Raw genomic sequence first — 18962 nt, 5'->3', positions numbered from 1 at the left:
TAGATATATCAACCTATACTTTTCAACAGTCTTATTGAATTTTGTTTTTTTTTTGCTCAGAATTTTTCGATTTGTAAAAACTCTCAAAAAAAGATTTACAACTATTTTTTCGTCATTTCTTCCTAACAAAAACTTCTTCAATTTCTTATCAAATCAATTAACAGTTCCACGCCCTGTTTTTTCTTCTGTTTCTGCCAGTGACTAACACAAATTCTCTTGGTCGGTGACCAGTTTATTTCCAGCCATCGTCCTTATCATCCCACTTTTTTTCCTCGTAATCGGCTCACTTTATCGATTTTTCCGCATTTTTTTGTCATTTTTTTCAATTGATAACCTTTTCATTCGCAGTTTTTTTTGTTAGAATTCCAGAATTGTTTTTCATTTTTTTAGTATATTCCTCAGCAACACTAGTCCTACATTCTCTCGGAATTTTAATCCGACATAAGAACAAAAGGTTCTGGTTCCGTTAACTTCTGAAAATTCCAGCCCAAATGCGAGAAACAAAAGAATGGCGAGGCACGACGTCGACGAGCCGTGTCTTCGTACAGAAGGGCTATCAATTGTCCGATGAGCTGGCTCTTCGAAAAGTGCAAGTGCTCGAGCGAAGATATGGTGGAATGCAACTGGCTCACAGAGCAGCAACGGTTATACAACGCGCGTGGCGCGAGTACTGTATTATGAAGCAGTGGATGGTGATTCGACATAAACATGATACGTGAGTTGATTTTCGGAAAATCTTCTGAGCTTGATACTTGAAAATCTATAGAAATTGAGCTCAAATATAGCGCATTTATGCGAAATGGTCTCGCCAAGAAAAAATAATGTGAGAAAATATGATAATAAAACTTTTATTTATTTATTTTGGAAAATTTTTATTTTGAATCAAAAAGCGATGAGAGCTCAGTTTTCACCCATTTGTTTGAAGTCGTCAATCAAAAAAAAAATTACATCAAATTTCATGGACTATTCATGATTATAATTATTATTGCCGGCAATTGCCGTTTGGCACATTTTTTTTTTGACGGAAATTTTAATTCCGGCAATTTGCCGATTTTCTGGATAAAAGTGCTATCTCGGCATTCGCCGCCAGATTCTTGCCCATGTTTCACAGCTTTTAATCCAAGTTTCGCCCAAAAAAAATTAACATGGATTAGAAGCTGGCCAAACTTGGGCCACACTTGGGTCAAACTTGGGCGATGCGTCAAAAAAGGAAAAAAAGTCAACCGCTGTGTAGCCCACTCTCACTCAGCCCAAGTTTAGCCCAAGTTTAACCCAAGTTTAGCCCAAGATTCACCTGTATGTTGAACTTCTATCGTTTTTCCCGTTGTGCTGATCTCTTACCTGTTGAGCCATGATGGTCGCGCGAGAATATTTTATTAATTTCAATATTAATATTGCAAACTGTTGTTTCTACCTACGCGTAGCCATTCTCATAGGTTTAGGTTAATTTTCAGTCAGTACTGTATTCGATAATGCTAAATCATAATGAATAAATTTCAGTTTTCTATTGATACCATTTTTCTTCAGAACCCAACTTTCTGAACATTCTATCAAGTATCTAGTGCCGTTGTAAATTCTCGAGGGGTCAGTATTTCAGAAAAGCTTTTCGAGTAGTTCAAAATTTTGATTAAATGATCGGAGAATAACAACTTTTAGCTATCAAAAATTGATTAAAAAAAATTAAACTCAAATTTAATCACAACAGAAAACATTCTTCACGGATTTAAATTAAATTAGCAAAATAATAATGATATTTAAACAGTTCCAATCACAAAATTCCTATTTTTTGTCCGCCGAGGGCGCTGCGGAGGCGCGCCGCGTGTTCAAAGTTGGGCGAGACTTTGGCGAAACTTGGACCTAAGTTTGGCCAAAGTTTGGTGGGATAGTTTGCTTTAGAAAACTTAAACTTCGGTCAGACTTGGGCTAAACTTGGATGAAAAGTTGGCTAAACTTGGGTAAGAAGCTGCTGAGAGCTAAAGTTGGGCAAGAAGCTGCAGGTAAATGCCGAGATAGTTTTTTTTTTCAAAAAATGGCATAAACTCAGTTATTGCCACTTTTTGACAGTCAATAAGAATTTTTCAAAATTGTTTTGAAAAGGTTTAATTACTATGATATTTTTGAGTACTTAATTTAAAAATTTCGACACTGCCACTACTCCACCTTTAAGTTAATCAGTGCTGATACTTTTTGATAATTCCCATGACAGCATCCCTAATTCAAAACCCAATATAATAACTCACACACACAAGTTTTTCCGGAACATTATCACATCACTGTAACCTTTGTCCAAACAAATACGCGACGATGGCAATCTATGTTTTGCCTTGTTTGAAAGCGAAACGCCGCTTCGATTCCTTTCATCTAACTTAATACCTGCTTGCAAAGTGTCTATCGCTCTCTTCATTTCCCCGTAGTCTCTAACTCAATCAAATCAACTGTTCTTCTTCTTCAACAAACAGAACTTTGTTTCTCTTTTTTGCAGAATACCAGACCACCTCGATGCAAGATGCGGAGTGTCAAACAGTCAGCGGAACGAGCTATCACTAACCAGGTTTGAATTTTCTTTCTTTTTCTTTCCATCTCTCTCTCTCTCTCTCTCTATCTACTAAAGTATTTGTTCTTCCCATGAGTGACCAACTGGTACCCGGGGCGGCGTACCTCTAAAAATGACTCAAATCTTGCTATTCTTAGAGATATCTATGTAGTCACTTTTTTATAGCTTCTCATAAAGCGGTATGCTGCGCGAAACCCGAAGCGTAGCGAATTTTATGACAACAATTCTCAGTTGATTTCCTTTTTCTCGCGCCTATCCGTGACGATTCTCACTTTCTCGATTTCAAATCAGCCTATGTTAAGCGGAAAACTTTTTTTCGTTTTGTTTAAAATCATTTAAGAAGGTTTAATGATCTCACAGGCTCTCAACACTTTTATCATATCACGGGAGCAAAAATTGTAAGAATGCGTATTGCGCAACATATCGGACGTGTGAAATATCTCGTAGCGAAAACTACAGTAACTCTTCAAATGACTACTGTAGCGATTGCTTGTGTCGACACGAGGTTCTGGCCTTCCTCGTTGAATTTTTTGCGCTCCATTGGCAATCGCCTTCCGGATAACGCGTGGGAAAGTCGTGTACTCCACACGGACAAATACATATAGTTTTACAACCAAAATCGAGCCGCGACGCGACACGCAATGCGCCGTAAATCTACCCCAGACATGGCCGAGCCGAAATGGCCTAGTTCGGCAAACTCTTCCATTTCATTTTATGGGGGAAGCCAGAAATCCGTGTGTCGATTGATGGGCTCGATTTTCGAAAGGAATTTTTTTCGAATAGTGATTGCGGTGTTCCATTATCGAGAAATAGTAAAAAATTTCGATTTTTGTCCTCTAGCCGACTAAAAAACCCAAAAACAGTATCTCCACGAATTCGCGATTCTTCGATTCTTCGATTCCTCATGACGTATAAGTAAGAAATTGAGCCAATTTTCCTGTTTTTTTTCTATTTCTCTAATCCTGTGTTTCTCTGGACATTGCATTACATTATTATTGTTCGAGCCCACAGCAGCTTCCTCTAGAAAATTTCCTTTTTACATAGGTGAAACGATCCCTTCCGGTTGTTTCGGAGGAGTATTTATTTGGCACACTACAATTTTGCTCCCACACACTTTTTTTTCCGAATTTTTTATATTTTTCTTACGATTTGTACGAATCACACACAAGAGAACGTGTCAAAATGGGACGGATTACAAGCTGACCACACCACCACACAGATAATTTTAGAGGGCTCGGCGAGCTGTCAAAAACCCGAAAATAAACATTTTGTGTGTGTGTGTGTGTCCATGTCGGCCAGCAGCAGACACCCCACAATCATTGGGCTTCTCTTGTGTCGGGGCAAGATATTTTTTATTTGCAGATTTTTGATCCAATTTAGAGTGTTTTCGTACAAATTTTCTAGAACTGACCTAGATTTTTAACGATTTTTGGCCTGAAATTACGTGAAAATCCCCGAATCTAGGTTTTCTGCTTTTTTTTTCCAATTTTACAAACGTTTGTTGCAAAATTGTTTGACATTTAAATATCGTAGTTTTACGCGAAAAACGTTTTTTTCGGAAAAATTCAAGAAATTTTGAAAAAAATTTTAAGAGACACCACGTTTTTTGTGGATTTTCAATTTCGTCGAAACAGAGATTCTAGAGAAAAACTGCAAGTTTTAGAGAAAAACTGCCAATTTTTCTATTTAATTTTTAGAATTTACTATTTTACATTTTCACAATTGTTTATCTTAATTATTAATTTTGAAAAAATTGGTGAAAAAGCAGATTTTTCCGCCGATTTTGTTCCCGGAGAATAAAAAGTTACGATGCAAGCGCGCTCTACTGCTAAACGCATTCTAAGAGGCAATTAAAAAGTTTTAAATGCTTTTCATCACCAAAATTCATTAAAAATGAATTTATTTTACGCAATTCTCGCTATAATCTCAAAGATTTTTAACGCATTAATGTAAGTATCGTCTAAAAACTCAGAATCTCTCTGAAAATTCAATTTTTTCTCAAAAAATTATTAATTTTTAATAATTTTCAGCCGATACGCCACAAGTCTCAGCGCACAGCTCCGGATAGACCGTGCCGCTCGTTCAACAACACTGGACAGAAGTCCGCCGTCACCGGCGCCGCCCGTCTTGGTCAATTTGCAGAATTCGAATATGATTGGTGAGGATCCAGGAGAAGGGAGGAGCCAGAGCTCTGCGGAGCCCGTAATAAACTAATCTGAAGTGACCACCGGCATGTGTGAAGTGGCGGCGGCGGGGACCCCACTAAATTATTTTCTCACACAAAGAAGAAGAAGAAGAACATTTATTTTTTCTCCCAATTTTTCACTCCGCCGCCATTTCTCTCAATTTTCCCTCCCGTGGGCTAATTGTATCCAAGAGAGAGAGAGAGAGAGAGAGAGAGAGAGAGAGACAGAGAGAGAGAGCACTAAATATTTGTTTAAATTCATTGATTCGAACGTCAAAAGTTTCGAGTTTTTTTGGGTCTCGCCACGAAAACAATCACGAGATTTGATCGCTAACCTCCGAAGTTCAAATGCCGCGTGCCCTCTGCCAATCAGTTCGCTTATCAGTTGCGATATTGATAAGTATTTGATTTTTTTTTCTCTTTTCTTTGGATTTTTCACCGGCTTTCTTTATATCATTGTGGGAGAAATTGAAGGAAATCGATAAAAACCGAATTTTTCTCGAAAATCCGTAAAAAAACGCGAAAAATCGTGAAAAACTAAAAATTTCCGCTTTTTGCACGTATTTTTTCCAATAAAATAACAAATTTTTCACGGTATTCTTGGTCAAAATTTGAAAAATATCAATGAAATAGGGTTCTTCTTTTTTTTCGTATTTAACTTTAAAAATCATTAAATATTCATTAAAAAAAGCTTTTTTAGGTGAGAAAATAGTCTAAAACATGTTTTTTTTTCAACAATTTCAAATTTCACGGGCAAGAGTTAGCTGAACGCGCTCCACCGCTCAACTTCCAGAATTCGAATTTATTTCAAAAGTTGAAAACAAAATTGAATTCAAAAAACAGAAAAAAATCAACAAAAGTTCAAGTAAACATTTGAAGTCCTATTTGCTCTTCGATGTTGTTGACAAGCCGTCAAGAAAAATGACTCATTTTTCTGGGTCTCGGCGCGAAAACCCTTTTGACACGCGTGCCAAAATGGTCTACGGACCTTTCAGAAGTGCTACGTGGAATAAATTTCAACCAATAAGAGCTCTCTCTCTGAGCTCTCAAAAAAAAGCCCTGCGAATAGTCGGACTCCTGCGTAATCTTAGAGTATTCTTCCGTGGACTCCAACTCCTGCTTGGAGTTGCCAAGAAGCTCTGTGGAGTTTTCCGGTGCCACGTGGCGATTTTCTGGCAACTTTCCTATACATTCAAGCTGAAGAAATTTATCGAAAGGGCACGTGGCCTAGAATATGAGAAAAGTTCTTCCACCGATTTCTTCTCCGTGGCCAAAGTGTCACTTGAGCTCAACTTTTGACCCATTTTCGCCTCCGAAAAGACGAAAATTTCAAATTCTCAAGCACTTTTTTCTTTTGCACATATACCCCCGATGGTGCCAGTTTCCCTAATTATTCATTCAGCTGACTAATTTTTTTTCGCGAAAAAAAGGGAAAAGCATGTGAACATGTCACCCTTCCAACTATGCAAATTCTCGTTTTTTTTTCTTTGTTTGGCGGAAGTTGAACTGAACTTTTGGACGCTTTTTCTCGAAACTGGAAACGTCATTTTCGAAAAAAAGAGCAACTTTTTGGAAGTTGCAAAATTATATTAATTAGTTAGCAAAAACCTAAAAAATCTGATGGTTTTCCGAAAGTTCCACCAATTAAATATGAAAAAATTATGTTTTTTTAACGGAAAGTTGCTATTTTTGATGAAAAACTGCATTTTTCGTTTAAAAAATGTTTTTTTTTTTAATGCAAAATTATCAAAAAAACCCTAAAATAAAAATGAAACGCTTAAATAATTTCCGAAAATTAAAAATTTTAGTGAAATGTCAAAAAATTAGTACTTAAGTATAAAAATTCCTTGATAGTCCAGAAAATCCCGATCTTTAAAGGTCCCAAATTCTCCGAAATTCCCAATTTCCAGCTCGAAAACTCTCAATTTTCAGCCAATCTCCCCACAAAATCCTAATTTTTCCTATATTTGCAGACAGTCTAATGTCACCACGGCTGGGAAATCGTCGATTCGGAGCTGCCGCATCACGGTGTGCTCCGGCAGCCGCCGAGCTCACGAGCACAGAAGTCTGGCTTCCGCGCCCGTCGCTTGTCAACCACAATCCGGCACACTCGAACTCGTTACCGCGGCTCGACAAGCACAGAGTTCATGAGTGAGTTGTGAGCCATTTGAGCTTTTGCTCCAGCAGTTTTCACGTGAAAAATCGAATTTTTTATCGATTTTTTAGTGATATTTTTCCTTTTTTATGAAAAGCGGGTTTTTTGGGTTAAAAAGGCCTAAAATTGCAGATTGAAAAAAATCGATTTTTCATTTTTTTTTTTCCAATTTTTGTATTAAAAACAACTATTCTTGCCTTAAAAATTCGTAAATTTCTAGATTTTGGAAAATCTAATTTTTTGCTCGAGAAACGGCTATTTTTTGGCTTAAAAGAGCCTAAAATTGCAGATTTTTCAAAAAAAAAACCAATGTTTTTTCAATACTTTTCCGTCTTTTAATGAAAAACTGTTTTTGGCTTAAAACATTTAAAAAAAATCGAATTTTTAAACTAAAAATACTACGAATTATGTGCATTTTCATCGATTTTTGCCTGAAAATGGCTCTAATTTCAGCTCAAAACTGCCTTAAATATCGATTTTTTCAAATTTTCAGACGCAGCGAGTCATCAAACGGCAGGAAAAAATCGGAGGTAAAGCCGCCACGACAGATGACAGATCAGGAGAGGAAACGGCAGTACAGGATAGCCTTGAACTTTTTCAATAAGTACGTTTTGGTTTTTCCCGCAAATTCGAAAAAAAATTAAAAAATGATAAAAAAAAAAAAAGAATTCTAAAATTTGGACATTTTCAAATTAAAACGGACGAATTTCAAAAATTTCCTATTTAAAAAATAAAATTTCGATTCAAAAAATTTTTCTGTAACAATTCAAAAATCTAGTTTTTTTAAAAACCTAGTTTTTTTTTTCGAAAAAAAAACTTTTCGAATTTAATTTTTTTAATCATATTTTTTGAAACAAATTCGAAGTTCTCGAATTTGTTTCAAATTTTTGATTTTTTTTTTCTTAATTTTGAACAAAAAAGTCAACCTTTTTTTTTAAGTTAAAATGCAAATTTTCGATTAAAACTGAAAAAAATCGAGTTTTTCGAAATTTTAAAATTAAAAAATAATTGAATTTCTATGTTTCTTATTTAAAATTAAAATGTTTGAAAAAAATTTATATTTTTCAAAAATATAATTTTTTAGTTTTATTCGAAAATTTGTCATTTAAAATTGATTTTTTTTTAATAAAAAAAAATACAAAAATTTCCAGAAATCTTTTTTTTTTTCAATTTTGTTCAATAATTACGGTTAAAAAATTTGTTTCTTTTTTAATTAAAAAATAATTTCAGTTTTTTAAAAACATTTTTCTTCATAAAAATGTAGAAATTGTTTTTAAAAAGTTGAAATTCTGATTTGAAAGTTTAATTTTTTAGTTAAAACCCCTTTTATTCTCAAAGAAATTTTTTAAATTTTTTTAAAAGTAATTTTGAACAAAAATATGATTTTCAAACATTTTTTATTTTTCAATTTTTCAAAAAATCGCCCCAAATTCTCTCAATTATTCCAGAAAACCCGAGCGCGGCGTCCAACTGCTCACCGCATGGGGATTTGTGAAAAATTCGCCGGATTCCCTTGCCAGCCTACTATTCGGACGTCGTGGACTGAGCAAATCAATGATTGGAGAATATATTGGAACCCTACACTCACCCTATCATAGTCTAGTTTTAAAGTTCGTTTTTTTTTTTTTTGGAAAATTGCAAGAAAATCTGGAATTTTAACGGAAAAAGTAGTTTTTTTCGGAAAAATTTGTGAAAAACTCGTTTTTTCAAAATTAACGGAAATTTTGAATAGAAATTCCAATTTTTTTCTACCTTTGCTGAGTTTTCAGATGCTTTTTTTGTAGTTTTTAATTGGAAATTGCAGTTTTTTTTCAAAATTTTTCGAAAAAATTCCTCTTTTTCAGCTGAAAAATTGCGTACTTATTTTGCAGATATTTTGAGCTGAAACTGCTAAATTTCTGGTATTTTCTGAAAATAATTCAATTTTGGGAACTTTGAAAATCGAATTCGTATCGTATCGAAATTTTTAAAAAATTGAAAAATCAATTTTTTTCGATTTCAAAAAAAAAATTCCCGAAAATAGCCAAGAAATGGGTGGAGCCTATTCTACCAGGCGGGGATTTTTTTTTCGAATTTCCGAAAAAAAATATATACATCACGAAAAAGAAGTTGAAAAAATCTACTTTTGAACGAAGAAATTTTCCAATTTTCGCGTAAAAAACTAGTTTTCCGAATTTTTTTTATAATTAAAAATAACCAAGAAATGGGCGGAGCCTATTCTAAGAGTCGTAGATTTTTTTTTCAAAGTTTCAATAAAAAATATCACAAAAAAGTTTGGAAAAAATGTAGTTTTAAACGTCGGAAATTTGAACTTTTCTGAAAATTTCTAGAATTTCAGTTTTTTTTTTCTGAAAAATTGCGCAAATTCTCATTTTTTCCAGATATTTCACCGCACTAATCGATATCCGAGGCCTAGAAGTGGATGTTGCCCTACGAAAAGCCATGCAATTCTTCATTCTACCCAAAGAAGCCGAAAAAATCGATCGGATCATTCAAGCGTTCGCCCTACACTACTCAAAATCGAATCCGAAGCGAACATCACATTATCGTGGTGGCTGGGATACAATTCATCTACTCTCTTTTGCGATTATCATGTTAAATACTGACCTGCACTCACCGAACGTGAAGCAACGAATGACTCAGGCGGATTTTGTGAAAAATCTGAGAGGACAGGATAAAATATCAGGGGAGAAAAATGGAGAGGATATTGATCGAAAAACGCTTGAAGGGATCTATGATCGGATAAAGAAGGACGAGTTGAAAGCTGGGGATGATCATGTTGCACAAGTTCAAAGAGTTGATCGGGCTATTGTGGGAAAAGATAAACCGGTGGGTTTTTTGAGCCAAGATTTGAGTGAAAATTTGGATTTTTTGCCTAAATTGGACTGAAAATTTTATGTTTTTGAAGAAATTTGACTGAAAATTCGGAATTTCGGAATAAATTCCTCTGAAAAATTCGGATTTTTTAGCAAAGCTCTTCCCGAAATTCGAAATTTTGCCCTAAATTTAACTGAAATTTAAAAAAAAAACGATTTAATACAACTTATCACAAAAACTCTTACAAAAAGAAAAATTTAGTTAAAAAATACCCACTGAAAATTTAAAGTTTTGGAAGATATTTCACTGAGAACCTCGTATTTTTGGCCTAAATTTCGATGAAAATTTCAGAATTTTCAGCGAAATTTTAGTGAAAATTGAGTTTTAAAAAAAGTTAAGTACCTAAATAATTTTTGGGAAAGTTGAAAATTATTAAAACATGAATTTTTTCGTTGTTTAATATGCAAAATAATTTCGGTGATTTTGGGTTTACCAGAAAAAAAAATCACAGAAATAGCCAAGGCATGGGCGCTTTTTTTTCAAATTTTAAAAGGGTTTCACGAAAAAATTAGATTTTTCATTTTTTGCTATTTTAAATTTTCTGATAGAAAACAATTTTTTAAAAAACTAAGAATTGTTTTTGATGTTTTTCAAGGAAAATCAAAAAAAATCAAAAAAAAAATTGAGCTAATTTTAGAAAAAATCGAAAAATTTTCGTTTGTCGATTAAAAAAACAGAAAACCGACATCCTGACTACAACAAACTCGATTCACAAAAAAACTTCAATTTACCCCAAATTTTTTTTGCAGCGCCTCACCGAAACGCCCCGTCGGCTCGTCTGTTACTGCCGCCTTCAACAAGTCTCCGATCCAACAAAACGTCAATCTTCATCAGCTCGCGAACGTGACGTCTTCCTATTCAATGATATGATCGTCGTGGCGAAAGGTGTTCGTCGTGGATCCACGTCAATGGCCGGTTGTACGTACACTCTGAAGCAGTGGACGCTTCTTCTCGGAGCACATGTCACAGAATTCCAGCGAGGACAGTACGAGTTTGGGCTCACAATTACGTGCCCCAACAAGGACAAAATTCACTTTAACGCTCGCAATTTCGAGGATCGGTGTCATTTTGTGGCCGATGTCACCGAATCGATTCGAGAAGCCACTGAAATGGAGCAAGTTCGGCTGGAAATGGAAATGGAGCAGCATACGACTACGACGATTCGGCCGGATAATCAAAGAGATAGTGGACTTCCTGATATGGATGAATCTATGAAGCTTTCGGTACGGGGAAATTAACAGAAGATGTGAAAAATCTGCAAATATTTGTTGAAATTTTGCCAAAAATTTGACGAAAATTCATCAAAAATTTGAAAGAAATCCGATAAAAATTGACAAAATTCGATTTTAAAAATTTGATGAAAAGTCGACAAAATTTCGACAAAAATTTGACTAAAAAATTTCCAAAAATTCTGCAATAATTTTATAAAAGATCGATAAAAATTCGGTGGAAATTCGGCAGAAACTCGACGGAAATTATTTTAAAGTTTGGCAAAATTCAACGGAAATTCGAGATATGATTGACAGAAATGTTGGCAAAATTCGACTGAAAAATCTTCAAAAATTCGTAAAATTTCGACAAAAAATAAGCAAAAAATTGACGAAAATTCAGCAAAAACTCGACTAAAAAATCATCAAAAAGTTTGGCAAAGATCGATTAAAGTTCGGCAAAAAATTTTGACAAATCCTCAAAAAACGGCCGAAAATCGCATTATTGAAACATTTTTCGATGACGAATTTTGTGTGCTTTTTTAGAGAAAAATCCGCGAAAATTGGCAAAAAATTGTTTAAAAAATCACATTATCAGAAAAAAAGTAATTTTTCAATTTTTTGCAGAACGGAAGCAACAGCAGCGCAGGCTCCTCAAACTCTTCAACAAACGGCGTAAATAACTCTTCATTCCGCCGACTTTCGTTCAATTCTCTGGATAGTGGAGTCGTAGAAGAGCATCTGGACGCTTGTTAACTCCGAAATACAGTACTCCCCCGTAAATCTACACCCCCGTCCATAATCCTAGTCATATTCTACCAATCGATATCATGCATAATTCTGTATTATTCTTACTATATTACTAATCCCCTAACCCCCCAATTCGTGTGAATAGAGCAAATGCGCCCCACTGTTAAATAGGCATGGATTTCAATTTTTCATCTTGTACCACCTCCCTCCCCCCCCCCCCCCCCCTTCACTCTCTCCAACGAGGTATTTCCCCCCAAAAAACTGTATATTGCACCACGCTAGAGTGTCCCCACGTGGCCGAGTTTTCCCCTCGAAATTCCTAGGCCACGCTTTGCTAATTCACTTGAAAAAGAGAAATACACTGGTTTTTGCGCCCTATTTTAAATATGATTCTTCTTGTTATAACTTGCCGATTCCTTTTTTAACATGAAAAATTGTAATTTTATCGATTTTTGTGCAATTTACAATCTTTTTAGGTCGAAATCTATGGGTTTTATACTTTTTTTTGCCGCGAAAACCGGTCATGTGTCGATTTACGCAGGCCGTGTACTCCTCGAGGAGAAGAGGATTAGTTTTTCGGCTATTCCTGACTTTTTTGAATTTCGGAACAAATCTAAGATTTTTTAGTCAACTTTTTTCCGATTTTCTATCTAAAAAGTTCTATTTATTTTCAAAAAAAAAACTGAATTTTCGCAAATTTTAAGCCTACTTTTCAAGTAGAGAGCCGAATTTCACACCAAAAGTCCCAAAAGGTGGAAAACCCGCCAAAAAAAATAAAAGTTTCAGTGAAGTTTACTAAAATTTTTAAAATCTTTCTCAACGGGGAGTACACGAGCAGCTGCGTAAATCGACACATTGTCGTTTTTTTTTTAATATTTGAAAATCACACTCTTTCAGATGTCTGCCAAGCAAAAGCAAATGCAGGATTTTTTGAATAGAAAACGAAAAATGGACCTGAACGTCGAGAAGGAGCCCGAGCCGTCGACGTCATCGGAGCCAAGCAACGCGGAGCCCGTCGATGTGGAAGAGGCGAAGAAGGAGAAGCAGAAATACGAAAAAGTACGGAGAAATTTGGAAAAATTGTCGAATCACAAAAATCGAGTTTTTTTTCGAAATTAAGCTGTAGATCTGAATTTTCTTGTTGTAAACTGGGAACAAGGCCATTTTTTCCAGAAAATTTAATTAAAATCCAATTTTCCAGGCGAAAAAGGCGATTCTGTTTGAGGCGAAACGCGCAAAGGAGCGAGCCGACGAAATGGGACCGCAGGGATATTTGAAGCCAAAGAGCCTCGGTACCAACAAGGAATTCCTGCGACGAACCATCGAATCGACGATGCCGCGTCGGGGAAAAGAAGATTCGAAATAAACATTTATATTAAACTCTTTATTTTCCAATAAATTTTAAAAATTGAACCGAAAAATGAATCGTAATTTTTGTGTGACGCTAAGAATCAGTTAAAGAACCATTAATAATACATGGGAATTTGTTCGGGTTTCTTGAAAATAATTTATGAACAGTTAAAGTTGTGATTTATCATCTTTGCGAATCGAGATCCAAATGTGAAAACCGTCATCAAATGTCATAGCTTTAACGGAAATGACCATCGTATCATCGATCCAAAATGCGATTTCATTTGGGAATTCATTGCATTTGATGAAATCTTCATCAAATTCAACATACTCTTCATATTCCTCAATGTCAAAAATCGCAGAATCTTTATCTTCTGCCAGTACACGGAACACTTTGTATAAATCTTCCACCAATTCGACATCGCAAGTCACGAAGCAACGAGATAAGCCTTCTTTCCGATTTTGCTGGATCATAGTGTCGATCAAATTGAGAAAATCGAAAACTTCTCCACTATAAATGTAAGTTAAGGCTAGTTTGTTGGGCAGAGTTCCAAATAAGTGAAAAAGTTCTCGAGGAACATGACGAATATCCAAGTGTTTAGCCGTCTTCAAAATCTCGTCTTGCTCAATTCGTGACAGCATTTCCATTGAGAGAGATTGCGGGATAATGATTGAATATAATGGGATGCTTTTACGATCGATAAATCGATCAATAAGCGGATTGTCAGACGACCAATATACAAAATATCCAACTTTGAATTTCTCAAAGGATTCTGGCAGCTCAAGAATTAGACCATCTTCTGGAACTTCCAAATAGGAAACATTGATCTTGGAACGTCGTCCATCGAGTTGGTTCATCGTAAGTGTGGCAGGATCATCAAACTGCAAAAATTAGTCATTGAGGTAGTCGTTGTCTAGAAAGGCAAAAGTCTTACTTTGCTTTCAGTGCCAATTGTATATTTTACTTCATTTACTCTGATTGAATTACGACCCAATACCAGGTCAGTCATAATGAGAGGCTGTGCCTTCTCAAGTTTTTCAAGCGATGGGCACTGTGCGACGAGTCGGAATCTGAAAATTGTGTGTTGATTAGGCTACTTAAACTGTTTCGCTCACCTTCTATTCGCCTCCAAGTACTTGATAACGCATGACAGTGCTGGATACGAGATCGGCTTCGAGTCCATACTCGTAGATGTCCGAAAATTTCGCAGAAAAAGCTGGAAGAACACTTAATATCCGAAAAAACCTCAAAATTTGAAAATAAAGACGGCAAATATGCTTTATAACGTTGTTGAGATAATACAAATTGAAAGTGTGTTAAATTAGGAAATTAGGCACAAAATTGAAGATTTTTCAAAAACGGAGTCACTCAGAATCGTCAGTTTCGCGATTTATGTGTCGTAAAATATGTCATTTTGTAGAGAAAAAGCTGTTTTACAAAAAATTATGTTTGAGATTTTGATTAATTATACAGAAAGATTTATAAAATAGTTGATTTTGTTCATTTTTTGTTCATTTTGTATCAGCTGTTGCATTCCTTGACGAAAATCGCTGATTTTACTCATTTACTGATCGTTTCTTGCTTTTAAATAATATTTTTCGTTCGAATTTGTGAAAAAAATTGAGATAAAGATAAAAAAGGTAATTTCCAACAGTGAAAAATTAAATGCAAGCGTCAGGGATTTCGCTCCAATAATTATGAACCCATCGCGGCGATACCCATGCAACGAGGTATTTGAATGTTCCTTTATAGTTACAGTACTGTTAAAGTGCAATTTCGTCAATTCTCAAATTAAAATATTTTTATTCCTGGAAATTGCAATCGGAAATTCTGAAAATCAGATTTAAAACCTGATTAGAGTGAATTGTGAGCAAATATCGGTTGAAAATTGTTGATAAATCTCATTTATATGTTAAAAACTAGCTGAAAAATCGATAAAAATTCAACAAAAATTATTTCCTCGCATCTCTGAACACCCTCCGCGTCATTGTGTCCTTGGAGCCTGTGATTCGATAATTGTGCCCGTCCCTGCCCAAACACCGAACAATTTCGCAGATATTTGCCACGTCATCGATTCCACTGTGGAGGCGGCCCTGGAAAATTTGAATTTTTGATGAGATTCCAGACTTTTAGTAGAAAACCTGATGTTGTAGCTTGTAGATGGCTAGGAGCTGAGTCATTCCTTTCGCGAAATGATTTGTGTGCTCCGCGTACGCCTTTTTCACGTTGATCCATTGATTGAAGTACCTGGAAGACAATTTGTATGGATTCACACGGCTCGTGTACTCCCTGAGGAATATAAATTGACAATTTTTGGCTACAATTATTGATTTTGAACGAAATTTAAGACTTTAAGAGTCTTTTTTTGGTTTTCAGCATCAAAAATTCAAATTTTTAGCCTCAAATTGTCAGTTTTACTTGAAAATTTACTCTGGAATTTCGATATTCTTAAATTTCGCCTCACTCGGCAGCGCGACTTTCAGATCCCAGTCTCCACAAGTAACAAATGCAAAATTTCCCTGTTTCAACCGAGAATCCTCTTTCAGCCAGCTATCAAATTCCGATAAAACTTCTGGAAGCTTCGGTTTTTCGTCAACCATTTCCTGGAGTTTTAGCATTTTTTTTTCGAAATTTTTGGATTAAAAACCTGAATAATTCTCGTTAAAGATGTGCAGAAAGATGTGAGCCTTGGAAATTCCGTCGGCTTTATGTATTGATGAAAACGGCGAATTTCGCTCCAATCCGCCGTCGAGAGCTGGACCACTGGGAATTCGATGATTTCTTGAACCGGGTGCATTGGTCCCTTCCAGTTATCTTGGCACGTGGCCTCAAAGTCTAATACTAGAAGATAATCAAAGTGCTGGCTTATTTTTTGATCTGAACATATTAAAATAAATTTATTTCGCCTAAAAAATAAATTTTCCCACTTTTCGTCGGTTTCTTCACTGAAAAACTTGGATATCTGGGTGGTTTCTTTACGTCTCGAGTCTTCACAAGCTTTGTGCTTTCCACAAATGACGAGTAGTGGGCTGAAAAAAAAACTTTAATTATATAAATATCTTTTAATTCGCATAAGAAACTAGAAAAATGGAATTACCTACTTTGTCAAGCAACAATTTTGGTGTCCTTGTGAAGTTTATTGACATTTTCGAGTCTTAAATAATAAATAATTGTGAAATACTATGAAATTAGACAGGAAAACATGCGAAGAACAGAAAATAAAGTTATAGATAAAATTAATCCCTTGTCCGAGAGGAGTACACGGTCGTGTGGCCTAAAAATCTCCGGCTCCGAGTCGATTTACGGGCAACACGTTATATAGTTTATTTTGCAATATTTTGTTGTTTTCCAGCAGAATTTCGATGTTTTTTCTATTTTTCTTCGTCACAGCTGTAATATTATTCGGTGTGCTATGTCTGACAGCATTTATGGCATTTCAAGTCCGCCATTCGAATCATTCGGCGAAAAATATGCCGAAAAAAGATACAGTGGGTCAAAAATTATGAAATGCAGATTTTAATTCGATTTTCAGGCATCATTATGCGTAGTTCTTGGTTCGGGAGGTCACACCAGCGAGATGATGGAGCTCGTCAAGCATTTTGGCGAGGAATTCGACGAGAGAACCTACATAATTGCGGATACAGACACGATGAGCGAGGATAAGGTGGGAAATGGCGATTTTCAAGTGTGGAATGCGAATTTGCAGGCAATAAATCACGAAAAATCGAGGAATAACGAGAAATTCTGCATCGAAAAGATTCCGAGATCTCGGGAAGTCGGACAATCCTACTTGACGTCGATTGGCTCAACTATCAACGCAACCGCGTTCGCCGTGAAGCTTATCTACAGAATTCGGTTAGAAATCGATGAATTTCTAGTTTAAAACCCGAAAACTTGCATTTCTCGATAATTTTGCGCTAAAAATCTCTTTAAAACCCTAAAATTGGGGTAATTTTCACTTAAAATTTCTGGTTTTCAGATAGTTTTTGAGCTTCTTGATCTGAAAATTGGGCGTTTTCTGGAGAAACTGTCATTTGTAGCACTAAAAATGCCGTTTTTAACGCGTTTTAACGCGTCAAAAATGCAATGATTTCATTAAAAACCTATCAATTTTCATTCTATTCGAGATTTTTAATATGAGAATTAGATTTTTAAGCTAATTTCAATTATGAAAGTCGCATTTTTGAACTGGAAATTGGTCACTTTCAGTTAAAATCAATAATTTTGACTCTGAAAATCACATTTCTGAGAATTTTATTATAAAATTAGACATTCTAAGCTAATTTTAACACTGAAAATCACATTTTTATTGCTTTTTGGCTCAAAAAATGACCATTTTCAGTCAAAATAAATCAATTTTTAGCCAATTTTAGCTGTCCTAACTGAAAATTCGACATTTTTCCATCAATTTTCACTCTAAAAACTCAATTTTCCACTCAAAATCGCCAATTTTCAGTCCGGATCTAATCGTGCTCAACGGGCCTGGAACCTGTATCCCAGTCGCCTTGGCGGCCGCCTTCTTCGACATAATTCGCCTAATCGATACAGTTATTATCTACGAAGAATCGATTTGCCGAGTGAAAAAGCTCTCCTTATCCGGTGCAATTTTGTATTATCTCGGAATGGTCGACTGCCTGATTGTGCATTGGCCGGGGCTCAAGAAATCGTATCCAAGAGCCACGTATATTCAGGATTTGGAGCACAAATTCACGTTGGATGGCTCGGAGAAAAAATCTCAATAAAAATATTAATTTATGTGTCAATTTTAGGGGGGATTTTGTTTTTAAATGTCGGAAAAATTTTGAAATTTTGAAAAAAAAACTATATTTTCCAAAATTTTTAGTGTTTTGAAGAAAACTTTTCAATTTTCTAGAGAAAAAACCTTTTAATTAAAAAAACACAGAAAGATGGAAATTTGGAAAAAATGATTTTTGTGATTTTTGCAAATTTTGGAAAATTCGTTTTTTTTTCAAAACAAAATGAATTTCACCTTTTTAAAAATTCAGCAAAAGTTAGATTTTTTTTTAATTAATTTTTTTGCAGATTAAATTTTACAATTTTTTATCGATTTTTTTTCAGATTTTTTTCCAAAAATTCACGTTTTTTTACGGATTTCCTCTAAAAAATCATTGAAAATCGAGGTTTGCTTCAAAATTCGGTAAAAAATCGAAAATGTTTTTTAAAAAATCTGAAAATGATTTTTTAGTGGAAAATCTGAAAAAATTTCAAGAAATTTGAATTTTTCAAAAAAATTCGTAAAACTACCGTATATTCTCTATTAGTGCGGCACCCCCATCGCTCACCTTTGACGTCATATGTCTTGATTGATTTTGAAGATATTAAGACCTTTTAAAACATTAAGCATAGAAGGAGTTTTAACAAACATTTCCGTAGTTAAAGACTTTTTACCAAAATCAAAGGTGACCGAGATATGAGCTGTCAAAGTTGAGTGGTGGGGTGCCGCACTAATAGAGAATATACGGTACTTTTTTTTCGAAAAAGAAGTAATAAAAATGTCATTAAAAATTTGGATTTTTCTAAATCGGAAAATTCGTTAATTTTGGCTGAAAATCTAGATTTTTTGAAATTTTCACGAAAAAAGCTTAAAATCCGGCTAAAATTCAATTTTCTTAAAAATTTTTTGTAAAAAATTAAATTTGCCTGAAAATCCGAAATTTCTGGTCAATTTTTTCTACACAAAAAAACCCAAAAACTTCGATTTTCCCGATATTTTTAACCAAAACTTTAACCGATTCTTGTATGTATTTTCTAGCTTTACTTGTCTCTATTGTGCTTTATACGCCCATTTCTTGTACATTCCCGCCATTTCAATATTTCCAAAACTAATTTCCGTTTGAATTTATATGACTTTCAAATTCCAG

At 34.9% G+C, this 18962-nt stretch overlaps 5 protein-coding genes and 1 non-coding gene across 11 annotated transcripts; 4 read left to right on the top strand and 2 right to left on the bottom strand.

Annotated features, from left to right (window-relative positions):
• Positions 1 to 486: 486 nt before the first annotated feature.
• On the top strand, positions 487 to 11945 carry bris-1 (SEC7 domain-containing protein; the record flags this gene model as incomplete). 4 transcript variants are annotated; one of them, NM_068019.6, is made up of 9 exons in its annotated part: positions 487 to 715; positions 2483 to 2551; positions 4585 to 4712; positions 6713 to 6890; positions 7388 to 7498; positions 8343 to 8504; positions 9276 to 9723; positions 10521 to 10994; positions 11607 to 11945. In NM_068019.6, 9 exons carry the CDS (start codon positions 492 to 494, stop codon positions 11733 to 11735), a joined length of 1923 nt encoding a protein of 640 aa, NP_500420.3. The 4 variants fall into 4 exon arrangements, with proteins under 4 accessions (NP_500420.3, NP_001294288.1, NP_001368213.1 ...); NM_001307359.4 differs by lacking the exons at positions 487 to 715; positions 2483 to 2551 and adding an exon at positions 4361 to 4503 and having other exon boundaries at positions 11607 to 11735; NM_001380166.1 differs by lacking the exons at positions 487 to 715; positions 2483 to 2551 and having other exon boundaries at positions 4706 to 4712; positions 11607 to 11735.
• A 677-nt stretch (positions 11946 to 12622) lies between these two features.
• M02B7.7 (DUF1014-domain-containing protein) lies at positions 12623 to 13149 on the top strand. The gene is made up of 2 exons (NM_001047511.2): positions 12623 to 12788; positions 12931 to 13149. The coding sequence occupies exons 1-2, from the start codon at positions 12627 to 12629 to the stop codon at positions 13093 to 13095; spliced, it is 327 nt and encodes a 108-aa protein (NP_001040976.1). The 5' UTR covers positions 12623 to 12626; the 3' UTR covers positions 13096 to 13149.
• Positions 13103 to 14296, bottom strand: fbxc-47 (FTH domain-containing protein). The gene is made up of 3 exons (NM_068018.3): positions 14196 to 14296; positions 14015 to 14150; positions 13103 to 13961 (listed from the first exon to the last, which is right to left on the bottom strand). Exons 1-3 carry the CDS (start codon positions 14261 to 14263, stop codon positions 13248 to 13250), a joined length of 918 nt encoding a protein of 305 aa, NP_500419.1. The 5' UTR covers positions 14264 to 14296; the 3' UTR covers positions 13103 to 13247.
• anr-18 lies at positions 13254 to 14578 on the top strand. Its single transcript, NR_101900.1, has 2 exons — positions 13254 to 13598; positions 13682 to 14578.
• A 287-nt stretch (positions 14579 to 14865) lies between these two features.
• On the bottom strand, positions 14866 to 16234 carry M02B7.2 (Exonuclease domain-containing protein; the record flags this gene model as incomplete). Of its 2 annotated transcripts, NM_068017.4 has the most annotated exons (6): positions 14866 to 15173; positions 15222 to 15327; positions 15511 to 15683; positions 15728 to 15957; positions 16008 to 16109; positions 16178 to 16234. In NM_068017.4, the coding sequence occupies 6 exons, from the start codon at positions 16224 to 16226 to the stop codon at positions 15033 to 15035; spliced, it is 801 nt and encodes a 266-aa protein (NP_500418.1). The 2 variants fall into 2 exon arrangements, with proteins under 2 accessions (NP_500418.1, NP_001368212.1); NM_001380165.1 differs by lacking the exons at positions 16008 to 16109; positions 16178 to 16234 and having other exon boundaries at positions 15033 to 15173; positions 15728 to 15877.
• Positions 16235 to 16388: 154 nt separating this feature from the next.
• algn-14 (UDP-N-acetylglucosamine transferase subunit ALG14) lies at positions 16389 to 18943 on the top strand (the record flags this gene model as incomplete). Of its 2 annotated transcripts, NM_001307357.2 has the most annotated exons (4): positions 16389 to 16568; positions 16613 to 16744; positions 16787 to 16935; positions 17537 to 18943. In NM_001307357.2, 4 exons carry the CDS (start codon positions 16443 to 16445, stop codon positions 17820 to 17822), a joined length of 693 nt encoding a protein of 230 aa, NP_001294286.1. The 2 variants fall into 2 exon arrangements, with proteins under 2 accessions (NP_001294286.1, NP_001294287.1); NM_001307358.3 differs by having other exon boundaries at positions 16443 to 16568; positions 16613 to 16935; positions 17537 to 17822.
• Between the last annotated feature and the right edge of the window lie 19 nt (positions 18944 to 18962).

This window comes from Caenorhabditis elegans, chromosome IV (genome assembly GCF_000002985.6).
Source record: "Caenorhabditis elegans chromosome IV".
NCBI lineage: Eukaryota > Metazoa > Nematoda > Chromadorea > Rhabditida > Rhabditidae > Caenorhabditis > Caenorhabditis elegans.
The sequence above is the reverse complement of the archived record's forward strand: the minus strand, read 5'-3'. Positions and strand labels throughout refer to the sequence as shown.